The following is a 25433-nucleotide window of genomic DNA, read 5'->3' as shown; positions in this document are numbered from 1 at the left end:
CTGTTCCTCTCCGTGGTATCTTTGAACCACCTTTGCGGGTTAATATCTACGTCCAATATCTAAGTGAGCGGGAATATCACTCATAACAACCAAACGTATCTCCTCTGTGGCACTGAGAAACGGCTGTAACGAGAGCCCGAAACCTTTGATAATACGAGCCTCTGTTCCCCTACCAGCCTTCTATGAACCACCTTTGCGGGTTAATATCTACGTCCAATATTTAAGTGAGCGGGAAAATCACTCATGACAACCAAACGTATCTCCTCTGTGGCACTGAGAAACGGCTGTAACAAGAGCCCGAAACCTTTGATAATACGAGCCTCTGTTTCCCTACCAGCTATCTATGAACCACCTTTGCGGGTTTATATCTACGTCCAATAAGTGAGCGGGAAAATCACTCATGACAACCAGACTATCTCCTCTGTGGCAACGAGAAACGGTCGTAACAAGAGCCTTTGATAATACGAGTCTCTGTTCCCCTACCAGCTATCTATGAGCCACCTTTGCGGGTTAAATGCTAGGGTCCACATTTTTAAACGCCTCGGGCTCCCATTACGACTTTTCCCAAGGCCACAGAGAAGATGAACAGGGTTTTCCCCATTTAAGATGCAGAAGTCGGGTAAAACTGTCTCTGGGACCACAAAACAGCCCGCGGAAATCAGACCAACTTCCACGAGAGGCTTTTCATACAGGCGAACTGAGGGGAGGATACGTTTCAGAATACAGGCTTATTTATGTCCAATGTATAAGTTTTCCGTGTTAGTAAGAGAATGGCGCAAACAGCTCAAGGTGAAAAAGGCACCTAATGGCGCAAGTATGTCAAAAGATTGATGTGACGTTTACTCATGTGATGCTGATTTCGTAAGTCCAAGTCTCTCTCTCTCTCTCTCTCTCTCTCTCTCTCTCTCTCTCTCTCTCTCTCTCTCTCTCTCTCTCTCTCTCTCTCTCTAAGACACACACGCGCATTACAAGTTGCGTAACCCAGCAATTGTAACATTACGGATCAAAGAGCGAAGTTCACTAACACACACACACACACACACACACACGCAAAAACACACACTCACACACACACACACACACACGCAAGTCCTCTCAGATGTCACCTTGATAGAAAAGCGTAGTCATATCGAAAGAGAGAGAGAGAGAGAGAGAGAGAGAGAGAGAGAGAGAGAGAGAGAGAGAGAGAGAGAGAGAGAGAGAGAGAGAAACAGGTTGCATAAGAAAGGAGTCCTGATGCTTACAACTGCTACGTGATCGCCTTGCTGACTGACTGGTGACCTGACATCACCACCACCATCACCACCACCACCACCATCACCACCACCTCCACCACCATACCACCTCCTCCTTGACCTTCCACCCCTACTCAAACACCACCACCTCTTCCTCCTCTCCTCCTCCCCCTCCTCCTACGATAATACACTAAGCCACTTTGTCAGTACCAGATCATCAACCTCCTCCTCCTCCTCCTCCTCCTCTTTTTCTTCCTGTCTCACGCCACGCCAAGCCACGTAACCAAGCCCGATCATGACACACACACACACTGTTACATATAAAGAACAGGATCCGCATTCATCAACACACACACACACACACACACACACACACACACACACACACACATAAAAAAACTCCCAGTCGAGCGGAAATAGCGGAGTTTTTTGTTATATATTTTTAAACATTTTTATATATATATTTTTTTTATACAGGGCAGGCACGCTTTGCTAAACACCTTCCGCTCCATTTGTGTTCCCTCTCCTCCCCTTTCTTTCCCTTCCTCTTCTCCTTCCCTTTCCTTCTCCTTACCCTCCACCATTCCTTCCTTTCTCTTTTATCATTTTCCACCCCTTCCCTGCCCACCTCCTTCTCCTCCTGCCCCCTTTTTTTCCTTCTCTTCACTCCTTTCCTTCATTTTCCTCCTATTTCTCCTCCTCTTCTCTTTTCTTTCCCTCTATCTTTTTCCTCCTCTTTACCTTCCCTCTTCCTTATCCTTCTTCTTTCCCTTCCCTTCCCTCCTTCTTATCATCCTCCTCCTTCATCCCTTTCTCCTCTCCTAATTTCAAAGAACACAAGTATATATATTACACATAATGATGACCTCTAACTCACTCACTCGCCCCAAAAAGAGTTAAGTAAATACGCAGATCCACAAATACACATTCAACGGACCTTCGAAAAGCATTATAATCTTGCATGTCAAACCTCAAGGTCCTCAGATTTGATTACGGACGAAAGCACTGAAAACAGTAGGTCAGTCTCTCTCTCTCTCTCTCTCTCTCTCTCTCTCTCTCTCTCTCTCTCTCTCTCTCTCTCTCTCTCTCTCTCTCTCTCTCTCTCTCTCTCTCTCTCTCTCTCTCGTGGGTTTCAGAGTGTTTCGAGCGTGTTGTGTTTCCGGTGTTTCGAGTGTGTTGTTGTGTTTCCAGTGTTTTTGCGAGTGACTTGGGGGTGCTGAATCGTGCTTATGCTTGAGTTTCTGACTGTTTCGAGTGTGTTGTGATCCCGAGTGTTTTCACGTGTGATTTGGGTGTGTCGGGTGTTCTTGCGTGAGTTTCTCGTGTGTTTCTCGAGTGTTTTTAGCGTTGTGCTTGCTGACACCTCACCCTTTGAATTCTGCTCCTCCTCACTACACCCTCTTTAAATCCCCTAGAGGATTAACCTTTCCTACCCCGCTTTCCCTCACCTCCCTTCTGCTCCTCCTCACTACAAATCCCCTAGAGGATTAGCTCTTCCTACCCCTCCCTCACCTCCACATATTTCTATGCCCCCCCCCCCCTCGCTCACCTCACCTCTTTCCTAACCCTCCTTGATCTCACACACCTCACCTCACCTCTTCCCTAACCCTCCTTGATCTCACACACCTCACTCTTTCCCCCTCTTCACTCACCTCACATCCCTTCCTACTCCTCTTCTCTCTCACTTTACCTCCTTTCCTAAACCCCCTCTCACTCACCTCACTCCTTTCCTAATCCCCTTCACTCTGTGTTTTTATCTCTTTCATTTCAGGCAATCATTAATCACTTTCAGCTAAGATGGAGCCTAAGAAGCGCAGTACTTGTAACGGTAGCTTCTCAGCTCACTTTTTTACATGGCGTTCTGTTGTCTGTCGACTGTGTCTCTCCAGGCAGCACCTCGAGACCAGACTGCAGGAGCAAGAAGAGAAGATGGAAGCAGGTCAGAATAAAATAATAGAGCTTTCTCGCACTGTTGCCTCCTTGCAGGAATTCATCCAGGCTAACGTTGCCGTGGTGCCAAACCCTTTTCCCACCGCCCCTTTGCCCTCAGCGGTACCGTCGACACCAGCAGACAACACCACGCAGCTGGAGGGTGGTAGTGGCACCGCCCATGATGGCTTCACCGTCGTGAATGGAGGAGCCAAACCAGCCAGACAAGCAATTTATCCTGTTCATTGCTTCAACAGGTTTGCCATTCTGGAGGAGGAGGACGAGCAGGAGAGCACCTTCCTGGTGGGTGACTCCATGATTCGCCAGCAGGTCGTTGAGTTCTGCGGCAGAGTTCCTCGTCCAAGACGGAACTATTGCTATCCTGGTGCTGGGATAGACGATATAACGGCTGCTCTTGAGGAGATCTCCCCCCAGGCTACTAATGATTCACTGTTTGTTATTCACACAGGTACGAACGACGTCACCACGACTCGGTCTGAGGAACTCCTGGACAAGTACCGTAGGCTCATCCAGCAGTATAAGTCTAAATCCCCTAACATTTTGATTTCAGGAGTTCTACCACGGACGTGGGCGGAGAGCGACTTCTTCAGTAAGGCCTTCAGCCTAAACAATCGCTTACAGACTCTTTGCAGAGGGCTTGACGTGGAGTTCTTCAACGCCTGGGACAATTTCTACGGACAAAGTGAGCTCTTCCACAGGGACGGAATACACCTATCTCCCATCGGGGCAGCCAGATTCGGAAGGCTCCTCAACGACGCAGTACGTGACACCCGATCAAAAAACGACCCTCAGCCACGTCCCTCCACCCCGCCCGTGTAAATAGACGCCATGCATCGCAACAAACCCGTAACCGTGATCCCGCAAGTACCACCACCTCTATTACCAAGCCTCTAGATAACTTAAAAATCCTTAGTTTCAATGCGCGTAGCCTAAGAAACAAATTTGATGAACTGAGATGTCTTGCTCTAACAGAAAATTTTGACATAATTGCTATAACCGAAACATTTATCGACACCAAAAACACTGATTTAAGTTCCGAATACAACATAGATGGCTACAGACTCTTCAACAAAGATCGTGTAAACCGTAGAGGTGGTGGCGTCGCCCTTTTTGTCAAAAGCTATTTGCAACCCACTGACAAAACACCAAGAGACAGTAACGTTGAACATTTGTGCGTGCGAGTAAACATTGCAAAAGTCAATTTAAATATATCTGTCACCTACAGGCCTCCCGGGCAATCACTCGATGACGACCTTGAAATGTACAGCGTTTTAAGGCAGTCACTTAATAACAACGACTCACTGATATTAGGAGACTTTAACCTCCCCCATATCGATTGGGCGACACTGTCAGGTACAGACGGCGAGTCACATAGAATGATCGAATTTCTAGAAGAAAATTATCTAAGCCAAATGGTTTCTGAACCAACTCGACAAAATAACATACTCGACCTTGTTATAACGACCCAAGATAACCTAGTCAGTAATGTCACGGTAGGAGAACACCTCTTACTTCGTAGAAATCCGACAAAAACTAACAGAAATACAACTATCAGATGACGGCAATGTAGAGGAACCCTGGCTAAGCTTTGAAAATCACTTACTCACCAGAACACATTCGTCCCCTTGTGCGAGAAGCGAATTAACACTAATAAAAGCCCACCTTGGTTTAATAGCGAAATTAAACACTCAGTCAAGGAGAGAAAATTGTTTTACAGGTTAAAGAAAGAACAAAGCACGCCCGAAAACATTAGAGTTTATAACGATGCCAGGCGACGAGTAAAAAGATTAGAATGTCAGGCAAAGCGTAGATATGAAGAAAATATTGCAGCCAACTGTAAAAATAATCCGAAATCTTTCTTCAGTTACATAAACAACAGAAAGGCGATCAGAAGTGGAATTGGACCTTTAACAAACAGCGACGGTGCACTAGTGACTGACAGCCAACACATTGCAAACCTCTTAAACAATTACTTTTCCTCGTTGTTTAATACTAACAGTCTTCCTCCCGCTACCACCAACACCAGTACTAATGTAAATCTCGAGCAAGCATTGCCTAATTTTGAAATAACAACCAATGAAGTTCTTAAAGCTCTCCATTCACTTAGAACAAATAAAAGTCCCGGACCCAATAAAGTATATCCTATATTGCTTAAAGAAACAAAGAGCGAGATACTCTCCTCCCTCACAACCGTATTCAATATGTCCTTGCGACAAGGCATCGTCCCTTCGGATTGGAAAAAGGCTAACGTGACACCGATTTTTAAGGAGACAAAAAAAAAAACCAGGTAACTACCGACCCATTAGTCTAACTTCAATTGTAGGTAAACTACTTGAGAGTATAATTACAGACAAAATTGCGAGTTACCTCGAAAGCCACTCATTAATTGGGGATTCACGACATGGCTTCCGTAACAAAAGATCCTGCCTATCAAATCTGTTGACCTTTTATAACGACCTCTTCTCAGTTTATGACTTTACCAAATCATTGGACGTAGTCTATCTTGATTTCCAGAAAGCGTTTGATAAAGTCCCACATCATAAATTACTTTATAAATTAAAGCAAATAGGTATTGACGGTCAAGTACACCAATGGATCGCGAATTGGTTGAGCAACAGACAACAAAGAGTGGTGATTGACGGATTTAACTCAAAGTGGGCGCCGGTCACTAGTGGCGTCCCTCAGGGCTCGGTTCTTGGCCCAGTGTTCTTCATTATTTACATCAACGACGTGGATATTGGACTCAATAATCGCATTAGTAAATTTGCAGACGACACAAAGATTGGTAACTCGGTTCTCACTGACGAAGACAGGCAAGGCCTCCAAGAGGATTTGCATAAAATTTCAGCTTGGTCGGATAGATGGGAGATGCCCTTTAACGTAGACAAGTGACAGGTCCTTCAAGTTGGAACAAGAAATAAGAAATTCGATTACGAAATGCGCGGCGTTAAACTCACAAGCGTTCAATGCGTTAAGGACCTGGGGGTCAAAATCGCGTCAAACCTCAAATTCTCACATCAATGCATCGATGCAGCAAATAAAGCGAACAGAATGTTGGGCTTCATTAAGATAAACTTTTTATTCAAGAATAAAGATGTAATACTTCCGCTCTACAATAGTTTAGTCATACCCCACTTGGAATATGCGGTACAGTTTTGGTCTCCTCACCATGCAAAGGACATTGCTAAATTAGGTGTTCAGCGTCGGGCAACAAAAATGATCCCTTGCGCAACAAATCCTACGAGAAACGTCGCCTCCGAGGAAAACTGATCGAATGTTTTAAAATACTTAATGGTTTAACGAATGTAGACAGAACAAAATTGTTTATGATCGATGACACTTTGCGAACGAGGAACAATGGCATAAGACTCAAATGTAGACAAGTAAATTCAAACTGCACCAAATTTTTCTTCACCAACGTTGTAGTGCGAGAATGGAATAAGCTCCCACCGTCAGTGGTCCAGTGTAACACGATTGACTCCTTTAAAAACAAACTCGACTGTCACTTCCTTGAACTTAATATTAACTAGAGTAGAAAAGCAACGTTTTGGAGCCATCTGATTAGTGTAGATTCACTTAGGTTTAAGGACAGACCACCTAGTCTGGACCATAGGGTCTGTGTGGTCTAATTTTCTATGTAAATCTATGTAAATCTCTCTCTCTCTCTCTCTCTCTCTCCATTTTTTCTTTATCATCTTTATTTCTCTTTGTTTTCCTTTTTCTGTTTCTTTCCTCTCTCTCTCTCTCTCTCTCTCTCTCTCTCTCTCTGTTTCCGCAATTCCACTTCAAAAAAACGACATCCAATTCACTTCATTTATACACAAAACCTCATTTGGGGTCAAGCGCGCACCTAACACAGCGATTCCAGCACTGCAAGAACTATGCCTCTGTGGACGTGTAGTATCGGATCTTGCTTTTAAACTATGACCACGCGAGTCTTGGTTAGTTGGAATGTTTGTCAGAGAGTTGGCGGTTAAGTTCACTGAAGCAGGTTATCCACTTGCCCTTGTGATACTGGTCGGTAGAAAGGTGCGTACTATGAGTGTGTGTTTTTGTACTGTGTGGTCTATAAATTGTTTGCCTGTCTTATCTAAACAGAGGAACTTGGTGCATATATATATGAAACCCTGATTATTACGTGGGAGTTGATAGAAAGGTACGCATATATGTATTTTTGTACAGTGTGGTATATATACTATCTCTATATAACTATCTTCATCTACCTAGCCTAGTATACAAAGGAAAACCAGAGCATTACGTACGGGTATGTCCCTGAGTATAATGTTCTCAGCCACTACAAGTACAGAAGACTAGATGGTCAGTACACACACAGACGAAATAACCTTATTAACGAGAACTGTCGTAATCAAAAGCGGAAGAAAACGTGAACTCCAGAAAGCAATATTCACCTTTGTCTTCACACTGATCAACGTTAACTACATAGCAGCCATAAATTAATACTATACCCACCTTACCTGATAACCCCACACAGACGAAAGAACCTTATAAACGAGAACTGTCACACTCAAAAGCGGAAGAAAACGTTAACTCCAGAATGCAATCTCCACCTTAGTCACTCTCCACACTGATCGACGTGAACGAGAGAAGACACCCACACACTAACACTATACCCACCTAACTTGATACTCCTACAGATGAAGGAACCTTATGAACGAGAACTGTCACATTAAGCCCCTGGGAAGAATGACGAGCTACAGAATGCAAGCCCCACCTAAGTCACTATCCACCACTGATCGACGTGAACGAGAGAAAACACCCACACACTAAAACACCTTACTTGATACTCCACAGATGAATTAACCTTATGAACGAGAACTGTCACACTATGCCGCTGGGAAGAATGACGAACTACAGAATGCAATCTCCACCTTAGGCTACTCACTATCCACCACTGACACACGTGATCTGCCAGAGTCAAGAGGTAATAGACGGGCGTTGAGATAGGAGTGTTGATCGTGCATAGGAGACGAGTAAACATTATAATCAGCAGGTCCCCGATAAGGCAAGGTAAGCGTTACATCATGGTGAGCAAGGTATTATTATTCACTCTCTCACACACTGTTTCCGGTCAATGCCATGCAGGTAACAGATTGAGGCTTGTGTAACTATATGGTTTGATAATACACACACACACACACACACACACACACACACACACACACACACACACACACACACAAACACACACACACACACACACACACACACACACACACACACACACACACACACACACACACACACACACACACACAAGCAGGCATGCATATCCAAAAAATACGCATACACAACAGGATTAAACTACACACACACACACACACACACACACACACACACACACACACACACACACACACCAAATGAAATCGTGAAAATATGATAAAATACGGGACTTTACGAGCGTGCTCAACCATAAAAAAAATGTCAAACACACACACACACACACACACACACACACACACACATACATACACGTCACACACATTGGTCAGCCAGGTTACGTTCGTCCCAGACCCAGACCAAGACCACAAGACGAATGACCTTTCCGCGACTCGACCGCAACGTTAAAGGTGCGAGAAATCACACACACACACACACACACACACACACACACACACACACACACACACACTAAGTAGAAAGCAAGGTTAATAAGAGCAGAAAATAATCCACAATATTGATAAATGATGGAAAGTAAAAATAAATAATTGACTCTCTCTCTCTCTCTCTCTCTCTCTCTCTCTCTCTCTCTCTCTCTCTCTCTCGTCAGCAGCCTCTCCCCTTCATTTTCTATCTTTTTTCTTTCCTACAGTAGAGGTAAAAATTATCCAACGTCGTGTGCTACATATAATCTCAAATGTAAGGTTATATTATGTAGCAGAAATAATAAGATCACTAACACCAATGGTAAACGAGAACAAGAACAGCAACAACATCAACATCGTGGAATCGCAGAGGAGGAAGCAGAAACACAGGCACTCAAAAAGCTCACCTGGTATTCACAGAGGAAACGCCGCTCACGAACTAGACTGAGAGAGAGAAAAATAAAGGAAAAAATACCTTAGGCCATTCTTAATTATGCACCACGAGACGGCATTTCCCTTTTAACTGTTCCCGGGAATTTGGCGCGAGCGAGAGAGAGAGAGAGAGAGAGAGAGAGAGAGAGAGAGAGAGAGAGAGAGAGAGAGAGAGAGACAGTGTGTGTGTGTGTGTGTGTGTGTGTGTGTGTGTGTGTGTGTGTGTGTGTGTGTGTGTGTGTGTGTGTGTGTGTGTGTGTGTGTGTACCGCAATATGGCCTTACAACAAACTAAACTGCAATAAACTACTACTCGTGTCCAATTTTGTGGTGAATGAACTATTTTTTACTACCTATCTATCTACCTATCTATCTGCTGGGTAATGGCCACTTCCCACCACAAGTCCAAGGGTCAATGTCTCGGAGATAAGCATCGAGGCCACGTGCAGCTTTACCGTATGGCCTAGTCTTTACCTATATATCTAATCCTTATCTAATACTTATATATGATCCTTGTAGAAAGAGGAGTCATTATTTTAGTGCTACTCGTATATGTTTAATCCTTGGGGGCGGAGGATTTTGTTTTCACAGTAGAGGAAGCAGCTCAAGGGCAAGAGTAAATCAACAAATAAATAAAAAGCTTGCTAATCACTGCTCCCATTAAGAAGGTACAGGTGAGTGGCCACTAGAGAGGTCAAAATCGGATGGAAAGGAGATGGCGTCTTGATACTTTCCTCTCTATCTCTGCAGCGCTATTCACAGATGTCTAGTAATTCTTGCAGGGAAAGGAATGGCAGTATCGTTACCTATATATCTATGCTTACTGCAACTTACATATGTTTAATTATTGCAGAGGGAGGAATATCTATGCTTACTTTTTTTTTTACAGCAAAGGAGACAGCACAAGGGCACAAAAAAAGGAAACAACAATAAAAAAAAGCCCGCTACTCGCTGCTCCTGTAAAGAATCCGAAGAGGTGGCCGAAAGAGCAGTCAATTACATGAGAAGAGGTGTCCCGATGCCTACATATCTATTTCTTGCAGGGGGATGACTGTCTATCTCTACAGCGCTACTCACAGATGCCTAATGTTCACAGGGGGAGGATTAGTAGTTTCATTACCTATATATCTATCTATACAGAGTGCTACTTATATATATTTTTAATTCTTGCAAGGTGAGGAATATCTGTCTCTTCAATGCTACTCACAGATGCCTAATTCTTGCCGGGGAAGGAATGGTAGTCTCGTTCCCAAAAGAGCCGAGAGTCAAGTCCGGCAGCCACGTCAGAGCCGCGTCCATAGCGTGGCTGCAGCAGTGAGGGAGGCGGCGGAGGGCCCTCAGACGTCCCTACATACACCCTCCCGGTACACTGGCTCACCGCACACTACTACTACTGCTCCTACTGCCTTAGTCTTACGCCTCCCTCAGGGTTGCCAAGTCAGTGCTACAAGCGTGTCAGTGTATGCCAAAAATGGTAAAAAAATTGTAAAAAATAGCCCATCAGGAAAACAATGCTAGCTACCACGCCCACCGCAAGAAAACAAAGAAACAAAATAGCAACTGATACTAACTCTAGAGACCTACCTAACTTGTGATTACTATACCAGACAGCCTGATTTGATTTCTTCTTTTCCTATATAAACACACACACACACACACACACACACACACCAAAATAAATAAATAAATAAATAAAACCACTACAAAAGAAACAACAAACAACAATTGATACCTATTCTAGAGACTTAACTAAATTGTGCTTACTCTACGAGACAACCTGATTTGATTTCTTCTCTTCGTACACAAGCAACATAAAAAAAATAATTAAAATCACCTGAAGACACACAACACGCGATCAATAGGAAAATACAAACCCGCGGAACCACTGCAACTAATATTGTTTTAATCTAGAGAGCCAGACAACGAACGTGATTTCTTTTCGTACACAACAACAACAACAACAACAACAACAAAAACAAGTAGTAAAAAAAAATGCCCAACAGAAAAAAGAAAAGAAGAAAATACTGAAACTAATACGGTCTTAATCTTGAGAACCAGACACCAAACGTGATTTCTTCTTTTCGTACACGAGCACCATAAAAAAAGTTAAAACCATTCCCCAAAACACACCGTCACGCGACTTCATAATACAACCCGCGGAACGTCATCATAACTAGCCCAATTAGCAGGAAAACCGCAACCTTGGCACCTCTGGACTGCCTATGCCACTCGTGTCTTCCCGCGTGACACGTTGCTATAGTTTACCTGGCGGCTCTCAGTCACAGGTGTTGAGGGGCGCCCATGTGACCCAGTTCCCTCCCGCCTTAACCCTCCTCTTGCCTCCTCCTCCCTCTCTCTCTGAACTGTTGGCACCTCCCTCCCTCCCCTTGCACCCTCATCTCCCTAACCTCTCCTCCCTCTTCCTCTACCCCTCCCTTTCCTCTCTACCTGGCATTCAGTCACCCCAACATCTCGCCCATCCTGCCTCCTTCCTCTCCCCTTTACCCCTCCCTTTCCTCCCTACCTGGCACTCGTTTTCCCTCACACCTCATCCCAGTCCCTCCCTTACTCTTCCTGCCTCCTCCTCCTCCTACCCTTTCTCCCTTCCCTCCCTCCCACACCCTCACACCTCATCCACGACCCTCCCTAACCCCTCCTCCATCTACCCTCTTCCTCTCCTCCTTTCCCTCCCAAGCCAGGCACAAAGTCACCCCTCCTCCCCCTCCTTCTCCTCCTCCCTCTATTCAAGTCAGGCTGTTTTATTTTCCATTGTGAATTTCCGAGAATGTCCCTGAACTACTAATGACTAATAGAACGGTGTAAATTAGGTGACATTAGTGCTCTATTTAATTTTTTTGGTCTTTTTGTTGTCATATCTATTATTATCATTATTATTATTATTATTATTATTATTATTATTATCACCAATTTTGTTTTCATACTCTGCTGATGTGTGTGTGTGTGTGTGTGTGTGTGTGTGTGTGTGTGTGTGTGTGTGTGTTTGTGTGCTGGGCGGGCAGGTGTTTGCGCGCCATCATGCCTGTGTACACAAGCAACGGGAACCACCTACACTCCACCACCATCACCACCACCACCACCACCACATAAGGGAAGAGAGGGGGAAGGAAATGAATGGGGGAGCGGAAGTGGGAAGGGAGGAACATATGATCTAATCTTGCTTATTATTATTATTATTATTATTATTATTATTATTATTATCATTATTATTATTATTATCATCATCCACCACTTTGCTGCAACAGGAGTGAACTGAACGTTCCCAAGAGTAGGTACACAAGTGCTTTAATCCTTCCTGCCAAGCTGCACGGGCAGCAATTGAATAACGACTGACAAAGAACTGAATGAGCCAACAGGCTTTCTGCTGCCTGCTAGTCCATACCTCTTACCCTTTTACTTTCCTTCTGCCATCTTTCTCAGTAATGAATTTCTATCATATTAATATTTTCAACCCGTAGACTACATTTATTATTACCACTGTCATTCTTATTACTCTTATCTACCTACTATCTATCTGCTATATGTACTACTATCTACTATCATCTATCTATCTACCTGCTTTCTATCCCACACACTATTACCTACACTATCTATACTACAATCTATTATCATCTACCATCCTACTATTACAATCCATCAACTTTTTAGCCTAAGCTCCTATGACAACTACTTATCTCTTTTATTTCCTTTTCTTCTCTCCATATCTATCCTTTCTTTCCTCTATCTTTTCTCCCTCTCTCCCTCCTTTATCCTTTTTGCCCCTCACCTTTTTCTTCATTTCCTTTTTTTAACGTTGCCCTTTACACTTCTTCATTCACGATTCGAGTGGACTCATCACCCTATATCATACCACACCAGACTGACGCGACACACCAGCTCATTATAACTCTCCTTCTCCAACTTCCCCGGCGAGCAAGTAAACATATTAAGGACGTCACATTCTCCTAAGCAATGCGGGGAACGTAATTCAACCCGCTCCGTCTCAGCCATTCATTAGCCACGTAACAATGATACTGCCACGCCGCCTCCTCCTTGCTGTGTGATGGATGGGGGACTCAGGGGGAGGGAGGGATGTGGGGGAGGCTGGGAGCTGGATATCTGATTCCCAAGTAAGGGTGTGGGTGTGGAGGAGGGATGTGTAGGTTGGGTGGTGGATACAGGATATGTGACCTTCAATGAACCCCATATCTGTCTCTAAACGCTTCGTGGCATACACACACACACACACACACACACACACACACACACACACACACACACACACATAATTATTTGATAAGGCTTTCGTAGAGGTTGTGTTAGTGATTCCAAGGGTAGTTTTATGAGCCTAGGGACAGTTTTACAAGGCTTTAGAACCACGAACATGAAAAACACTCATTCATTCATGTGCAGTGGGTGGCAAGGATGGGTCGGTCTTCTTTACCGAATGTTATGGTGTGGGAGTGAATATGGGTGTGGGTGGGGGGCTGATCATATGTGTGTGAGGGTGAGGGTGTGGGGCTAAGACTGTGAGTGTGTGGGCGTGGGTGTGGTGCTGGGGTCGCCGTGTGGGTGTGGCCATGGGATCGGGGAACCGCCAGGCAGCCAGTCGAGGAAATGAGGGTGGCAAGAGTAAGATTTATAACGCCATCTCCTCTTGGCAGCCTCTCCCGCCATCACGTTAACTAAACCATGCCGCCCCGGGGACCTGCGTTTTTACAGAGCCTGCCCATCACCACCACCATCACCGTTCACCATTCACTACCACCAGTCACCATCGCCCTTACAACTGACACTGATTAAAGGGAATGAAAAAGAAAGGTAACTGGAAATAATCAATGAAAAAGAAGTTAGGATGAAAGGAAGGAAGGAGGGAACACACACACACACACACACACACACACACACACACACACACACACACACACACACACACTCGGTAAAAAAAAAAAAAAAAAAAAAAAAAAACAGCTGATCTCTCCGGGAATTGAAAACCCATCACGGCCTTGGCCCCACACTCTGGGGTCGGCCTGGCTCGCCCCGCCCTTCCAATTTGTCATCTATTTAATCATCTTTCATACCTTTTTTTCTTCTTTTCTTCGTGCCTAAGTATAGAGTAATTTCAAAGCCCAGCAGTCCAGCTCTCGTGCAATATTTCAGCATTGATTCCCATATGTTTCTTCATAAGTCATCCCACGTACTGAATAACACAACTGACGTAGCGTGATGGTTATAACTGCTCCATAAATAAACTACAATATCAATAAAATACAAATAGCTACAACCCTATTCTTCTTTTTTGTGAGTGTCACCGTTCACATCATGGTTAAGTAACTGCGTAGGGGAGAGGCAGAAGAATGGAGACGTCTTTACTATAAGGGGCCATTACTTGATGTAGAAATAAAATACAAAATCTATATCAATAGAATACATAAGGCTACGTCCCTACCCTAATATAAAATTATACAGTTCAGTTCTGGTCCCCTACTATGGAATGGATATAAAGATGTTAGAATCTGTACAGAAGAGGATGACAACGATGATTCAGGGGGTGAGAAACTTGCCTTATGAAGACAGGCTGAAACATTTAAATCTACACTCGCTAGAAAGGCGAAGGTTGCGAGGAGACTTGATCGAAGTCTATAAATGGATGAAGGGCTTTAATAAAGGGGATGGCAATAAGATTTTGATAGTTAAAGAACCAGGTAGGACGCGTGGCAATGGTTTTAAGTTAGACAAATTCAGATTCAACAAAGACATAGGCAAGAATTGGTTCACCAACAGAGTGGTGGACGAATGGAACAGGCTTGGGAGCCATGTTGTGGGTGCCAATACCATAGATACATTCAAGAAGAGGTTAGATAAAGCCATGGATGGTGAGGTAAGGTGGGGTTGAGTGTACAGGAGCTGCCTTGTATAGGCCAACCGGCCTCTTGCAGACTCCTTACGTTCTTATGTTCTGTTACTGTTAGTTGTGGCTTTACTACGACCATGATTACCACAGCTCATCTTCCTCCTTTCACTGCCTCTTCTTTTTTCTCCTTTTCTTCCTCCTTTATCTATATTTTTGCTCCTACTTTCTTCTTTCTCAATCCACTTTTTTCCCTTCTCTTCCTCTTACATATTCAATTCCTTCCCAGCACTCCATACTTCTCTCCTTTCCCTGTCTCTACCTTTCCTTCACCTCTTTTTCATTCTCCTTCTCCTCCTCCTCCTCCTCTTTTTCCCCCTCCTTCTACTAATACTCTTATACAACTCCCAGCAGTCCATCCTTCTCTCTCTCTCTCTCTCTCTCTCTCTCTCTCTCTCTCTCTCTCTCTCTCTCTCTCTCTCTCTCTCTCTCTCTTACTAACTTTCTTTGTTCACGAGTTCGTTGTTTTTGCCTTGTTTTCCTCGTCGTTTTTTTTATCATTTAGATTCTTTCGGTTCTTTTTGTGTGTCCGATCATTGTCTGCTTTGCCGATTTTTTTCTCTCTCTCTCTCTCTCTCTCTCTCTCTCTCTCTCTCTCTCTCTCTCTCTCTCTCTCTCCTACTCCTCTTATATAACCCTTCCCAACAGACTTCTTCCCAACAATCCTCCTCCTCCTCTTCCTACATATTCCATTCACGCTAGCAGCTCATCTTTCTCTTTCCTCTCCCTCTCTTCCTCCTCCTACTCTTCCCCCAGCACATTCCCGTCCTAACAGCCACTAATTATTAAACCAGACAGCGACAGCAGTGGGAGCATCATGACATTACACGTTAAGAGCACCTCGTCTGGTCCCCTTATATAATTACACCGCCTTGGCCGATGTTTACCAGAGTCAGAGCAGCGCAGGTGTTGCTTGAAAATGTGATAAGCAGGGACAGCATTGGAGGAGCAGGTGTGAAAGTGTGTGTGTGTGTGTGAGGGGGTCATTCACCATGGTCTGATCACGGTCTGGACTCGTCATTCCCCTGCGGTCAGTGCCCTTCCTAAATGAGTGTGTAGGGGGGAGGGGGAGATAGATAGATAGAAAGTGTGTGTGTGTGTGTGTGTGTGTGTGTGTGTGTGTGTGAGAGAGAGAGAGAGAGAGAGAGAGAGAGAGAGAGAGAGAGAGAGAGAGAGATTAATCGGCAGAGCAGACAATGTTCGGACACACAAAGAGAACCGAAAGAATCTAAATGAGAAAGACGACGAGGAAAACAAAGAAAAAACAACGAACTCGTGAACAAAGAAAGTTAATAATAGAGAAAAGAGTAAAAAAATAACAGTACCGTAATGATGAATGTACAGGAAACGGGAGAGAGAGAGAGAGAGAGAGAGAGAGAGAGAGAGAGAGAGAGAGAGAGAGAGAGAGAGAGAGAGAGAGAGAGAGAGAGAGAAAGGATGGAAAAAGATGAGCAAGAGGAAGGAAATGAACGAACCAAACGTTTAAAAAATAAAAAATCTTGCTACGTGGCTGGTATGCTGAGAGAGAGAGAGAGAGAGAGAGAGAGAGAGAGAGAGAGAACCAAGAGCGTGTTTGTGCGTGTGTGTGTGCTTACGTCAAACACCGAGGTGAGGTGAGGCGTCGTCTTGGAAAAAGCATGTCAAGGTCACACACACACACACACACACACACACACACACACACACACACACACACATTTTTCTTGTCCTGTCCTGTCTCCTGTCGCCCCCATTCCAGCCCTAGTTCAGAAAAAAGAAAAAGAAAAAAAGAAAAGAAAAATCACCTCCCTGTCTGGCCCATCCACGTCAGGTACTGTTATTGATTTCCTTTAACGCTGTACTCACTCTATCGATAACATATACACGCGTCCTTACCAACGCGATATCAAAAGCTACTCAGGCCAATGTCATGTAGTCGGACTTTAGATATAAATACAAGATTATAACAAAAAAAAATAATGTGTCTGAAAGCAATTATGTTCATAACCTAATGCAAATAATATGTAGGCTAGGTATATATAAGGGAATACCGTTCAATACTTTCTAAGACCAATTCCGTGGGGCAGGATTTTATAAATATAAGATAATGTCAAAAGAGCAAATATGTATCTAAAAGCGATTCCGTTCAATACCTAATGCATATATGTAGATTATGTATGAGGCAATTCCGTTCATTACCTCCTAATGCAAATGCCGTGAAGCAGGACTTTATAATTACAGGAAAACGCCATAAAGAACAAATATATAAGGCGAAATCGCAAAACAACAAGCTATAAATTAAGCCAACCCACGTATCCTATAACTACTACATCACACAGGGTCATTATGAGGTAGTTGCCCGAGCCATCACAGTCTTCATTCTATAAATACAAAACAATGTCAACGAGAGAGCAAATAAATAAATAAGGCGAAATCGCAAAACAACAAGCTATAAATAAAGTCAACCCACGCATCCTACTAGTACTACATCACACAGGGTCATTATGAGGCAGTTCCCCGAGCCATCACGTCCTTCATAAATAGTGCCACTGATAGCCATACCATCCAACCGAGGAGGAGGAGGAGAAAGAAGAATGATGAGATTGAGGAGGGAGAAAAAAACGGTAGAAAAGAAAGGAGAAATGGAGTACCGTAGTAGAAGTAAGCGTAGGAAGAGGATGATGATGATGATGATGATGATGAGGAGGAGGAGGAGGAGAAAGAGGAATTATGAGAATGGGGAGGGAGAAAAAACAGTAGAAAAGGAAGGAGAAATGGAGTAGCAGAAGAAGTAAACGTAGGAAGAGGATGGAGATGATGATGATGATGAGGAGGAGGAGGAGGTAAAAGAAGGAGGGGCAGTGTGACGTCTTCAGGGAGCGGTACGGTACTGTAGATCTAATTAATAACACACCACAGCACAGGGACGAAGGGAGAGAGGTAGGGAGGGCGGGGGTTATACGATGTTTATGTGCGTCACTAAGGAACGAGGTGGCTGCCAGATAGAGGGTCGGGGCTGTTTCCTTGACCTTGAGTGAGCGAAGGGAATAGTGCGTGCGTAGGGTACATAGCTCACGGCTTTAAATCATTCATTCTAGTCTGATCTTTTCTCCATTGAAGCAACGGTGGTGGCTACTATCGACTTTAGCACACACACACACACACACACACACACACACGAACCGACGAGAAGCTAACATATAGTTGTAACACTTTCTTTTTTTCAGTCTGTCCAAAGTTGCAAGGATAAAACACACTCAAAAAGGCTTTCCCTCAAATCACGCGACGGGCGAATCTAATTTTCCGGAGAGCGCGGGAACTGCCGGAAAATGAAAAGTGCGCTCTATCAATACTGAATTTCCCGGAGGCGCAGTGCAGACGATAGCCGTGAACCGTTGCTGTGTGTGGCTAGGTGGGCGGCTGTTTGCAACGCTGTGTGTGGCAGGCGGTTCAATAAGCTTCACATGACGCCTCGCCCTGCTACAAACACCCTTGACCCTTAGCGACTGGCACCAAGGACGCACCATCTACAACTACCTGTATGACGGCCTCGCTTGATCTAGATTATCCCTTCCATCCTCACTCTGATGTAGTCTAACCCAGCCATAATGATAGAAAACGAATCATAATCAGACTTTCTTAAAATCCTGACGTGACCTCAAATATACTTCACCTCTAAACGACACCTGACCTCATATTTCAACCACAAGCATCAGTATCTCTTCTTTCTGGTTCACTCGTAGCGCTAAAGTTAATTCCTAAACTTTTGACATTAACGTTACCTCATGTAGTTCAACTTTAACCTTTCGTAACCTAATACCAAACGAGACCTAACTTCATATTCAACCACAAGCATTAGTACCTCTTTTATTCTTGTTCACTCGTAGCGCTAAAGTCAATTCCCAAACTTTTGACATTAATCTTACCTCACGTAGTTCAACTCTAACCTTACTTAACCTAATATCATACTTTACCCAGCTTACCTGATGCGCAAGTCATCCCTAAAACTTGGAACTTCATTATCTCAAATAGTTTAACTTTAAGACTAACTCCCCAACTAACTTACCATTCTAATCTCGTATTTTACATGATTCAGGTAAGTTAAGACAATCCCAACTTCACAGCAAGTAGTTCCACCCCCAAGCTCCGTCTTTTCTCACCGGTTTAGCTCTCAGATCAGCACCCGGGCCCAAGGAGTATGTGACTGCGTAGGCAATAGCAGGCACGCACCCTTTATAGGTACAGCGTGCGTGTGTCTGGAGCAACGAGTTACCGACGATCGATGTCAAGGTCACGCCATGACTACCCAATACACATATCAAGGTTATACTAGGTCGAATACTATTACCCCCCTACACACACACACACACACAGAGAAACAAGTGAAATCGTGTGCGCCAGTAGTATCCAAATTAAGGTGAAGGAATTGCATAATGAAATACAGGACGAAACAATCGGGTAAAAAAAAGGAATTACGTATATACACACACACACACACACACACACACACACACACACACACACTATCATACCTCGCCAGATTCTATCACGATCAAAAAATCTTTCACCTGACTAACACCGCGTGGATGTCATGGGGTGTGGTGGTGGTGTCAGGGCTGAAGGTCGCGCTGCCCTGTGAAACTGCGTAAATATTTTGACGCCGAGGAAACAAGTGCCCTCGTTGGTCCCTGTCACGTCAGCGGCGGTGGCTGGCAGACTATCATTACCCGGGCGTGGACTGGGGTGGAGGGCTGTTGAGTCACCCTGCAGCCTCCCTTGAGTGAGTGAGTGAGTGAGTGAGTGTGTGTGTGTGTGTGTTTACCAAGTTGATGCCCTTTTGTAGTACTCATTTATAATAATAATAATAATAATAATAATAATAATAATAATAATAATAATAATAATGATAATAATTCTATCTTTGAATTAAGCAATTAATATTTTTGGCTTAAACTAGTACCTTCTTTTGGAGGTCATTCCAGGTGTCAATGCATCTATGGGGAAACTGTTTCTTGATATCCCTCGGGCACCTTGTCTTCCCCAATTTATTATCATAACCTCTAGAATTTCTAGTGAATGGCCTAAGACACCCACATGCTGTCCTGAGGACCACCTATCAACCTGGACTCCAGAGTCTGTCTCTAATGAAAGGATCAAAGATGAGCTCCGGGGGGCAGCATGAGCCAAAGCAAGATGGCACCACTATAAACACTTGCCTGGATCATAAAAGACTGGGGTGATCATAAGGCCCAACCAAGATAGCCTACCAGTGCTATAGGCAGAAATGGGGGAAAAAAAAAAAAATAAATAAATAATCCAAACTGACTAATTGCCATTTCATCAACAATTTTGGTCCATACTTTGGTGTTAGTCTCCCATAACTATTGAAACCTAGGTTTTATGATTTTTCATTTCTGCTTCAATATTTTCATACAATTTTTCATCTTCATCCTCATTACAAGTTGATGTTGGTGCACAAGCCTGGAGTATTTCAAGCTTCTATCTTTTGTTCAGCTTGATAATGATTTCTGTAACTCTTTCGTTGGTGACAAAAAATTGTTCTACAATACCTGTTACATTTTTTTTAAATAAAGAAACACTCCTTCCTAACTGCAAGGCCAACATAACATAGCTAGGTTACATTAAAGATACTCTTAACCCCTAGCCAAGGGGTGATGCAAGGGTGCACATGTCTATGGAACAGCATGTGACGTATGTGTGCGTGCAGTTGCTAATAGCCAACCAAAATGAGTTGCATACCACAGCCAAACAGGGTTGCTTATAGCCAAAACAATTTTGCTTATAGCCACGGCTATATGCAGTCAACAGGAAACACATAGGCATGGGAGACTGCAGTGAGGGAGTTGACAAGTATTTTTCATCATCTAGCTACTCATAAGAAAACCATTGCATCTATGACTCTGGCACTAACAACATAGAGCAGGCAGAATGGTACTCCAACTCTTGGACTAAATCATTAGTAAAAACAAAAAAACAGAACCAGGGTTGTGCGAAATTCCCAACGCACAGGAGTCTGAGCTGGCATTACTTCTATCCTGACACTAGAACCAAAAGAAGGGCAAAATTATATACTAAGAGCAACAAAAAGGCTCTCACTGTTAATATGACCTGCATTTCTAATGTAAGATTCTTAACCTGTACAACAGAGCTAAGAAATAAAACATCTGTATGATCCATATTAAGTATCACTGAGTTTAGATTGATCATTAACACAGGGATTCATATTAACCCTTTCACGCACCAAAAGTTTAATAAGTTTCTCTTTCCACTGCAACATCCGTCTGGGGCTCCCTAGGGGGCCTCGCGGAATGGCCTGACCGTGCGGCGAAATTTTTTTTCATGTTATCACTTTCACCCACGAGTATTCTTTTTTCCTGGCATTATTGTATACCGTTGGTTTTGGAAGAGATTATTCTGCCTTATGAAAGAAAAAAAATATCAAGAAATGCAAATAAATAGCGAAGTTTACTGACTAAATTTTTTTTTTAAAGGGACGACAGTCGCGCTCACAGGCTGCCTGCTGAGAGACAACTAAACCACGGACAATTATCACTTCAAATCCAATGGCACGAGAGAGTTGACAATTAGTTTATTTTATAGGTTTAGCTTGGATCTTTGACGCAAAAAATTTTGTCGCGATTCTGAAAGATACTTTATTTTTGGCGAATTTTTAAAAGCTTTTGACGCGATTCAAGTCAAAAGCTGATGTAGACGATTCCGTTTTGACGTGAATCGCGTCTTGGTGTGTGAAGGGTTAACAGGATGTGTCTTAAGTTGCTATTGGTGTGCTTTATGACTGCAGTTCTTTCTTAAAGATATCTCCCCTTAAGGGAGATGGGCCTTTGCCATATGTGGTGGCCCGTAGCAGAGTGTCGAGGCAATGCTACTCCTCAGGCATGGGGTAGGGGATGAACCCACCGGCTGGCATGCCAAGCGGGGAACAGGCGCACAAGGCAGCCCGTAGCAGGGCCGAGCGAGCAACTCAACAGTCCACAAGCTGGCGCAGAGGCCAGGAGAGTTGCTCGCTCGACGAGTGCTGGCGTTCCACTGTGACTGCAGTGATGCTGGGAATCAAGAGAAATCTGAAGAGTTAGGTCAGCGTGGAGAGCCTCTGCCACACAGAGATTTGTTATTACACTTCCCAATTATTGCACAGGTTCAGAAATTTTATTAGCCAATGTATATGTTCATGCTGACAGGGAGTTCCCCATTGTTGTATCTAACATGTTCTGGCACAGCTGTGACTTTGTAAATCAAGAGATTATAAGTAACTTCACACTTAGTTTTGATCATACAGATACTTCTTAGCCATACTGAACATGTCTAAAGTTTGGCAATAGTTTAACCCTTTCCATCCAACGTCGGCGTCACAGTATGGAAAGGGTCACGAGGAAGGAAGAGGATCCTCTTCTAAACCTCTCAATCATCCTCTAAATTCCTCTTAATCCTCTTCCAGTTTCTCTTAACCCCTTGCATCCGATGACGCAGTATACGCGTCATTTTTCCTCTCATCGTATATATCCGAGTATATACTACGTCGCCATCATTTCAGCCAGTGTGTGTTTTATTTCTTCTCGGGTATAGTACTCGGATATGGGAAGGGCGCGCGATTTGACAGCTCGTAGTGAAGAGGTTAAGAGGTTTAGAAGAGGACTAATGGTGACGCTGTCGGACACCGATGTCGGCGTCGCCGGAGGGAAGGGGTTAAATTGACGGTGAGACCCCTTTTGTTACCTCTAGTGTATCATTTTTCCCTTTTGTTGCTCCTCATATATGTGGGTATAGAAATGACACTGACCTCGTCTTGCCTATCTCACAACTTTACTATTGGGACAAGATTGTTATTATTAAAATATTAACATGCTCATATCTCATTTCCTACATAACTAACTGCTCGTGTTGTCATAAATATTTTGTAATAACCTTCAAGCTTCCTGAGAATGTACTGCCTGACCCGTCTGATGGGTAAACCTCCCAAAACTCACTCTGTGAATGGGGGTATCTCTATGGCTGACTCGTTAAAGAGTAGCTTTCCCATCTTGCCAGTTGCAGGTTCGATCCCTGGTGCCGGTAAAACCCTTTACGGGTCTGGATTATATTCTCTTATGTTACGTGACACGCAAAGGACGTTTTAAGGTGTAGCGGAGAGGGAATTCGGGAAATAAGAGAAATCATAAGAGTGTAGATAAAAATAAGTGTGAAGATAGCCATGAAGTATGTGCTAGCCTGTGTGGCCGCGAGCAGCAAAGTAGCCTGTAGCGTCCAGTGGCAATCAAAGCCCGCAGCTCATCTCAAGTGTATATCCAAATGAAGTCTTCATACTCTTACCTACTTGGGGGCTTTACCCCCACAGTCCCCCCGTAAGGATCACTAAAAGAAGTGAATAGTATATATATATATATATATATATATATAGATAGATAGATATATATATATATCTATCTATATATATATATATATATATATATATATATATATATATATATATATATATGTAACCTCCTAATGGGAGGGAGGCTGTCTCTCTCAACTCCCCAGTTTCCACATTTGCACTGACCACATTATGGCTATTATTTATTTGCACAACAAATGAGGCCTCAAAACACTCAAATGAACGAAAAAGGAAAAACTCTGAAAGTGGTGTGTATATAGGAACTAAATAGCCTTCTGGCACATCCTTGTGCTCTCTAGTTTGTCCTCTTCCGTGAGGGGCTGGCAAACACTCGCCCCTTCCCTGTGTGACACAACAGACCAGCGGAACAGCGGGGGAGGCCAGGCACTGCCAGGGCCGTCAGGGTACTCACTGGAGGCCGGCGGGCTGCTGCTGCTGGAGGTGGTGGAGGTGCTGCAGGTGGTGGTGGTGGTGCTGCTGGAGGTGGTGGTCCGTGTCACCTCCAGACGGGGCAGGTGTTGAGGCAGCAGACGCGGGCCGTCCTCCTCCTCCAGGCGACTCCATCACGGGCCGTGCGCACCACTGCCTTGCTCGGGGGTTAGTCCGTCACTCGTGCTAACATTCCGGCGTGCCTAGCGGCCATCCTCGCCCTGGACAGACATCGCGGGGCTGCTCACACGCACACGTCCTCTCGCCCACGGCGGCCTTGCCTGACTGACATGTTATTCTAACCGTGGACGGGAAATCTGACAGGACACTTGTATTTTATCGTTTTTTTCGCATATACCTACTGTTGATAAAAGCTAACTTTCATATTGTTTATCCCCACATTTTTTACTATGGCATAATTTCGTTCCTAACCCCTGCACCGGACTCCGTTGCCCTTAATTCACTCCTATTCCTCTTCCTTCCTCACTCCCTCTTATTCCCTCACCTTTTCCCTTCTCTACTCGACTCTACTTTTTTTCCCTTATGTTTGTCCTTCCCCACTCCTTCCTATTCCTCTTCTCTCTTCCTACCCTTCACTCCTTTATTCCTCCTAATTCGCTCCTCCTCGTCCTTCCCCCTTCTCCTATTCTCTCGTATTTCCCCTCTCCACTCATCCTTATGCCTCTAAGTAGTAGCATTTTCGTATATTGATTAAGCCTTTAGGGTACTCATCAAATAGCAATATAGAAGTTCCATTGAGGTCTCGTTATAAGCCGATAAACGTCAAACAATAAAACAACTGTGAAGATAATTGTTACGTAATGGAAGACACTACGAGGCACATTGTTGTACTTTCCAGGTTAATTTCGAGTTATTTTTTCAGTTATTCGTATCTTGATAGAGTTAGTGTATGTTATTTTAAACAGTTGGCACCATGAATATAACTTCCATATCGATCAAAGAGCTTGCAATTTATATTCTCTCTCTCTCTCTCTCTCTCTCTCTCTCTCTCTCTCTCTCTCTCTCTCTCTCTCTCATACTTTCTACGTTAGTTACGAGTTTTTTCCGGTTATTATATCTTTAAAGAGTTGGTATATGTTATTTTGAGCAGTTGATACCATGAATACCTCTATGTTGATCAAAGGGCTTGCAGTTTCTCATACTATTGAGCCATATATGCCCACATAATTGTAGAGGCCTACGTACGGTACCTTCTTACATGGGTGTCTTAACCGGATATGTGCTCCATTTTATATTCTTGGAAGCCTTAAATCATCGTCACGTATTCACTATATATGACATAATTTCCTTCCGAATAGCACACCAATAATTAAGCGTACTGTACGTGTTGAAAGTTACCAGGAAAAAATAAATAAGACGAACCTAGTATAAAGATAATAGAAAATACCATCTGTTTTTTATATGGCACATTTTGTTACCACCCTGTAGGCCTGCGTATTTAGGTTCATATCTTCAAACGCA

General features: G+C 43.7%; 1 protein-coding gene across 4 annotated transcripts in view; it reads right to left on the bottom strand.

Moving 5' to 3' along the window:
* LOC126996636 (protein Aster-B-like) overlaps window positions 1-24254 on the bottom strand; it is an 84806-nt gene extending 60552 nt beyond the window's left edge. The window contains exons 1-2 of one of the 4 annotated variants that reach the window (XM_050857320.1): window positions 23935-24254; window positions 3081-3143 (exon numbers count right to left, since the gene is read on the bottom strand). In XM_050857320.1, the coding sequence (XP_050713277.1) occupies window positions 3081-3143; window positions 23935-24086 (215 nt within the window). In that variant the 5' untranslated portion in view covers window positions 24087-24254. Of the gene's footprint in view, window positions 1-3080; window positions 3144-10429; window positions 10627-23934 lie in introns of those variants that run through there. The other 3 variants (XM_050857319.1, XM_050857321.1, XM_050857322.1) reach the window with 3 other exon arrangements.
* Window positions 24255-25433: the final 1179 nt, after the last annotated feature.

Source organism: Eriocheir sinensis, chromosome 10 (genome assembly GCF_024679095.1).
Source record: "Eriocheir sinensis breed Jianghai 21 chromosome 10, ASM2467909v1, whole genome shotgun sequence".
Lineage (NCBI taxonomy): Eukaryota > Metazoa > Arthropoda > Malacostraca > Decapoda > Varunidae > Eriocheir > Eriocheir sinensis.
The sequence above is the reverse complement of the archived record's forward strand: the minus strand, read 5'-3'. Positions and strand labels throughout refer to the sequence as shown.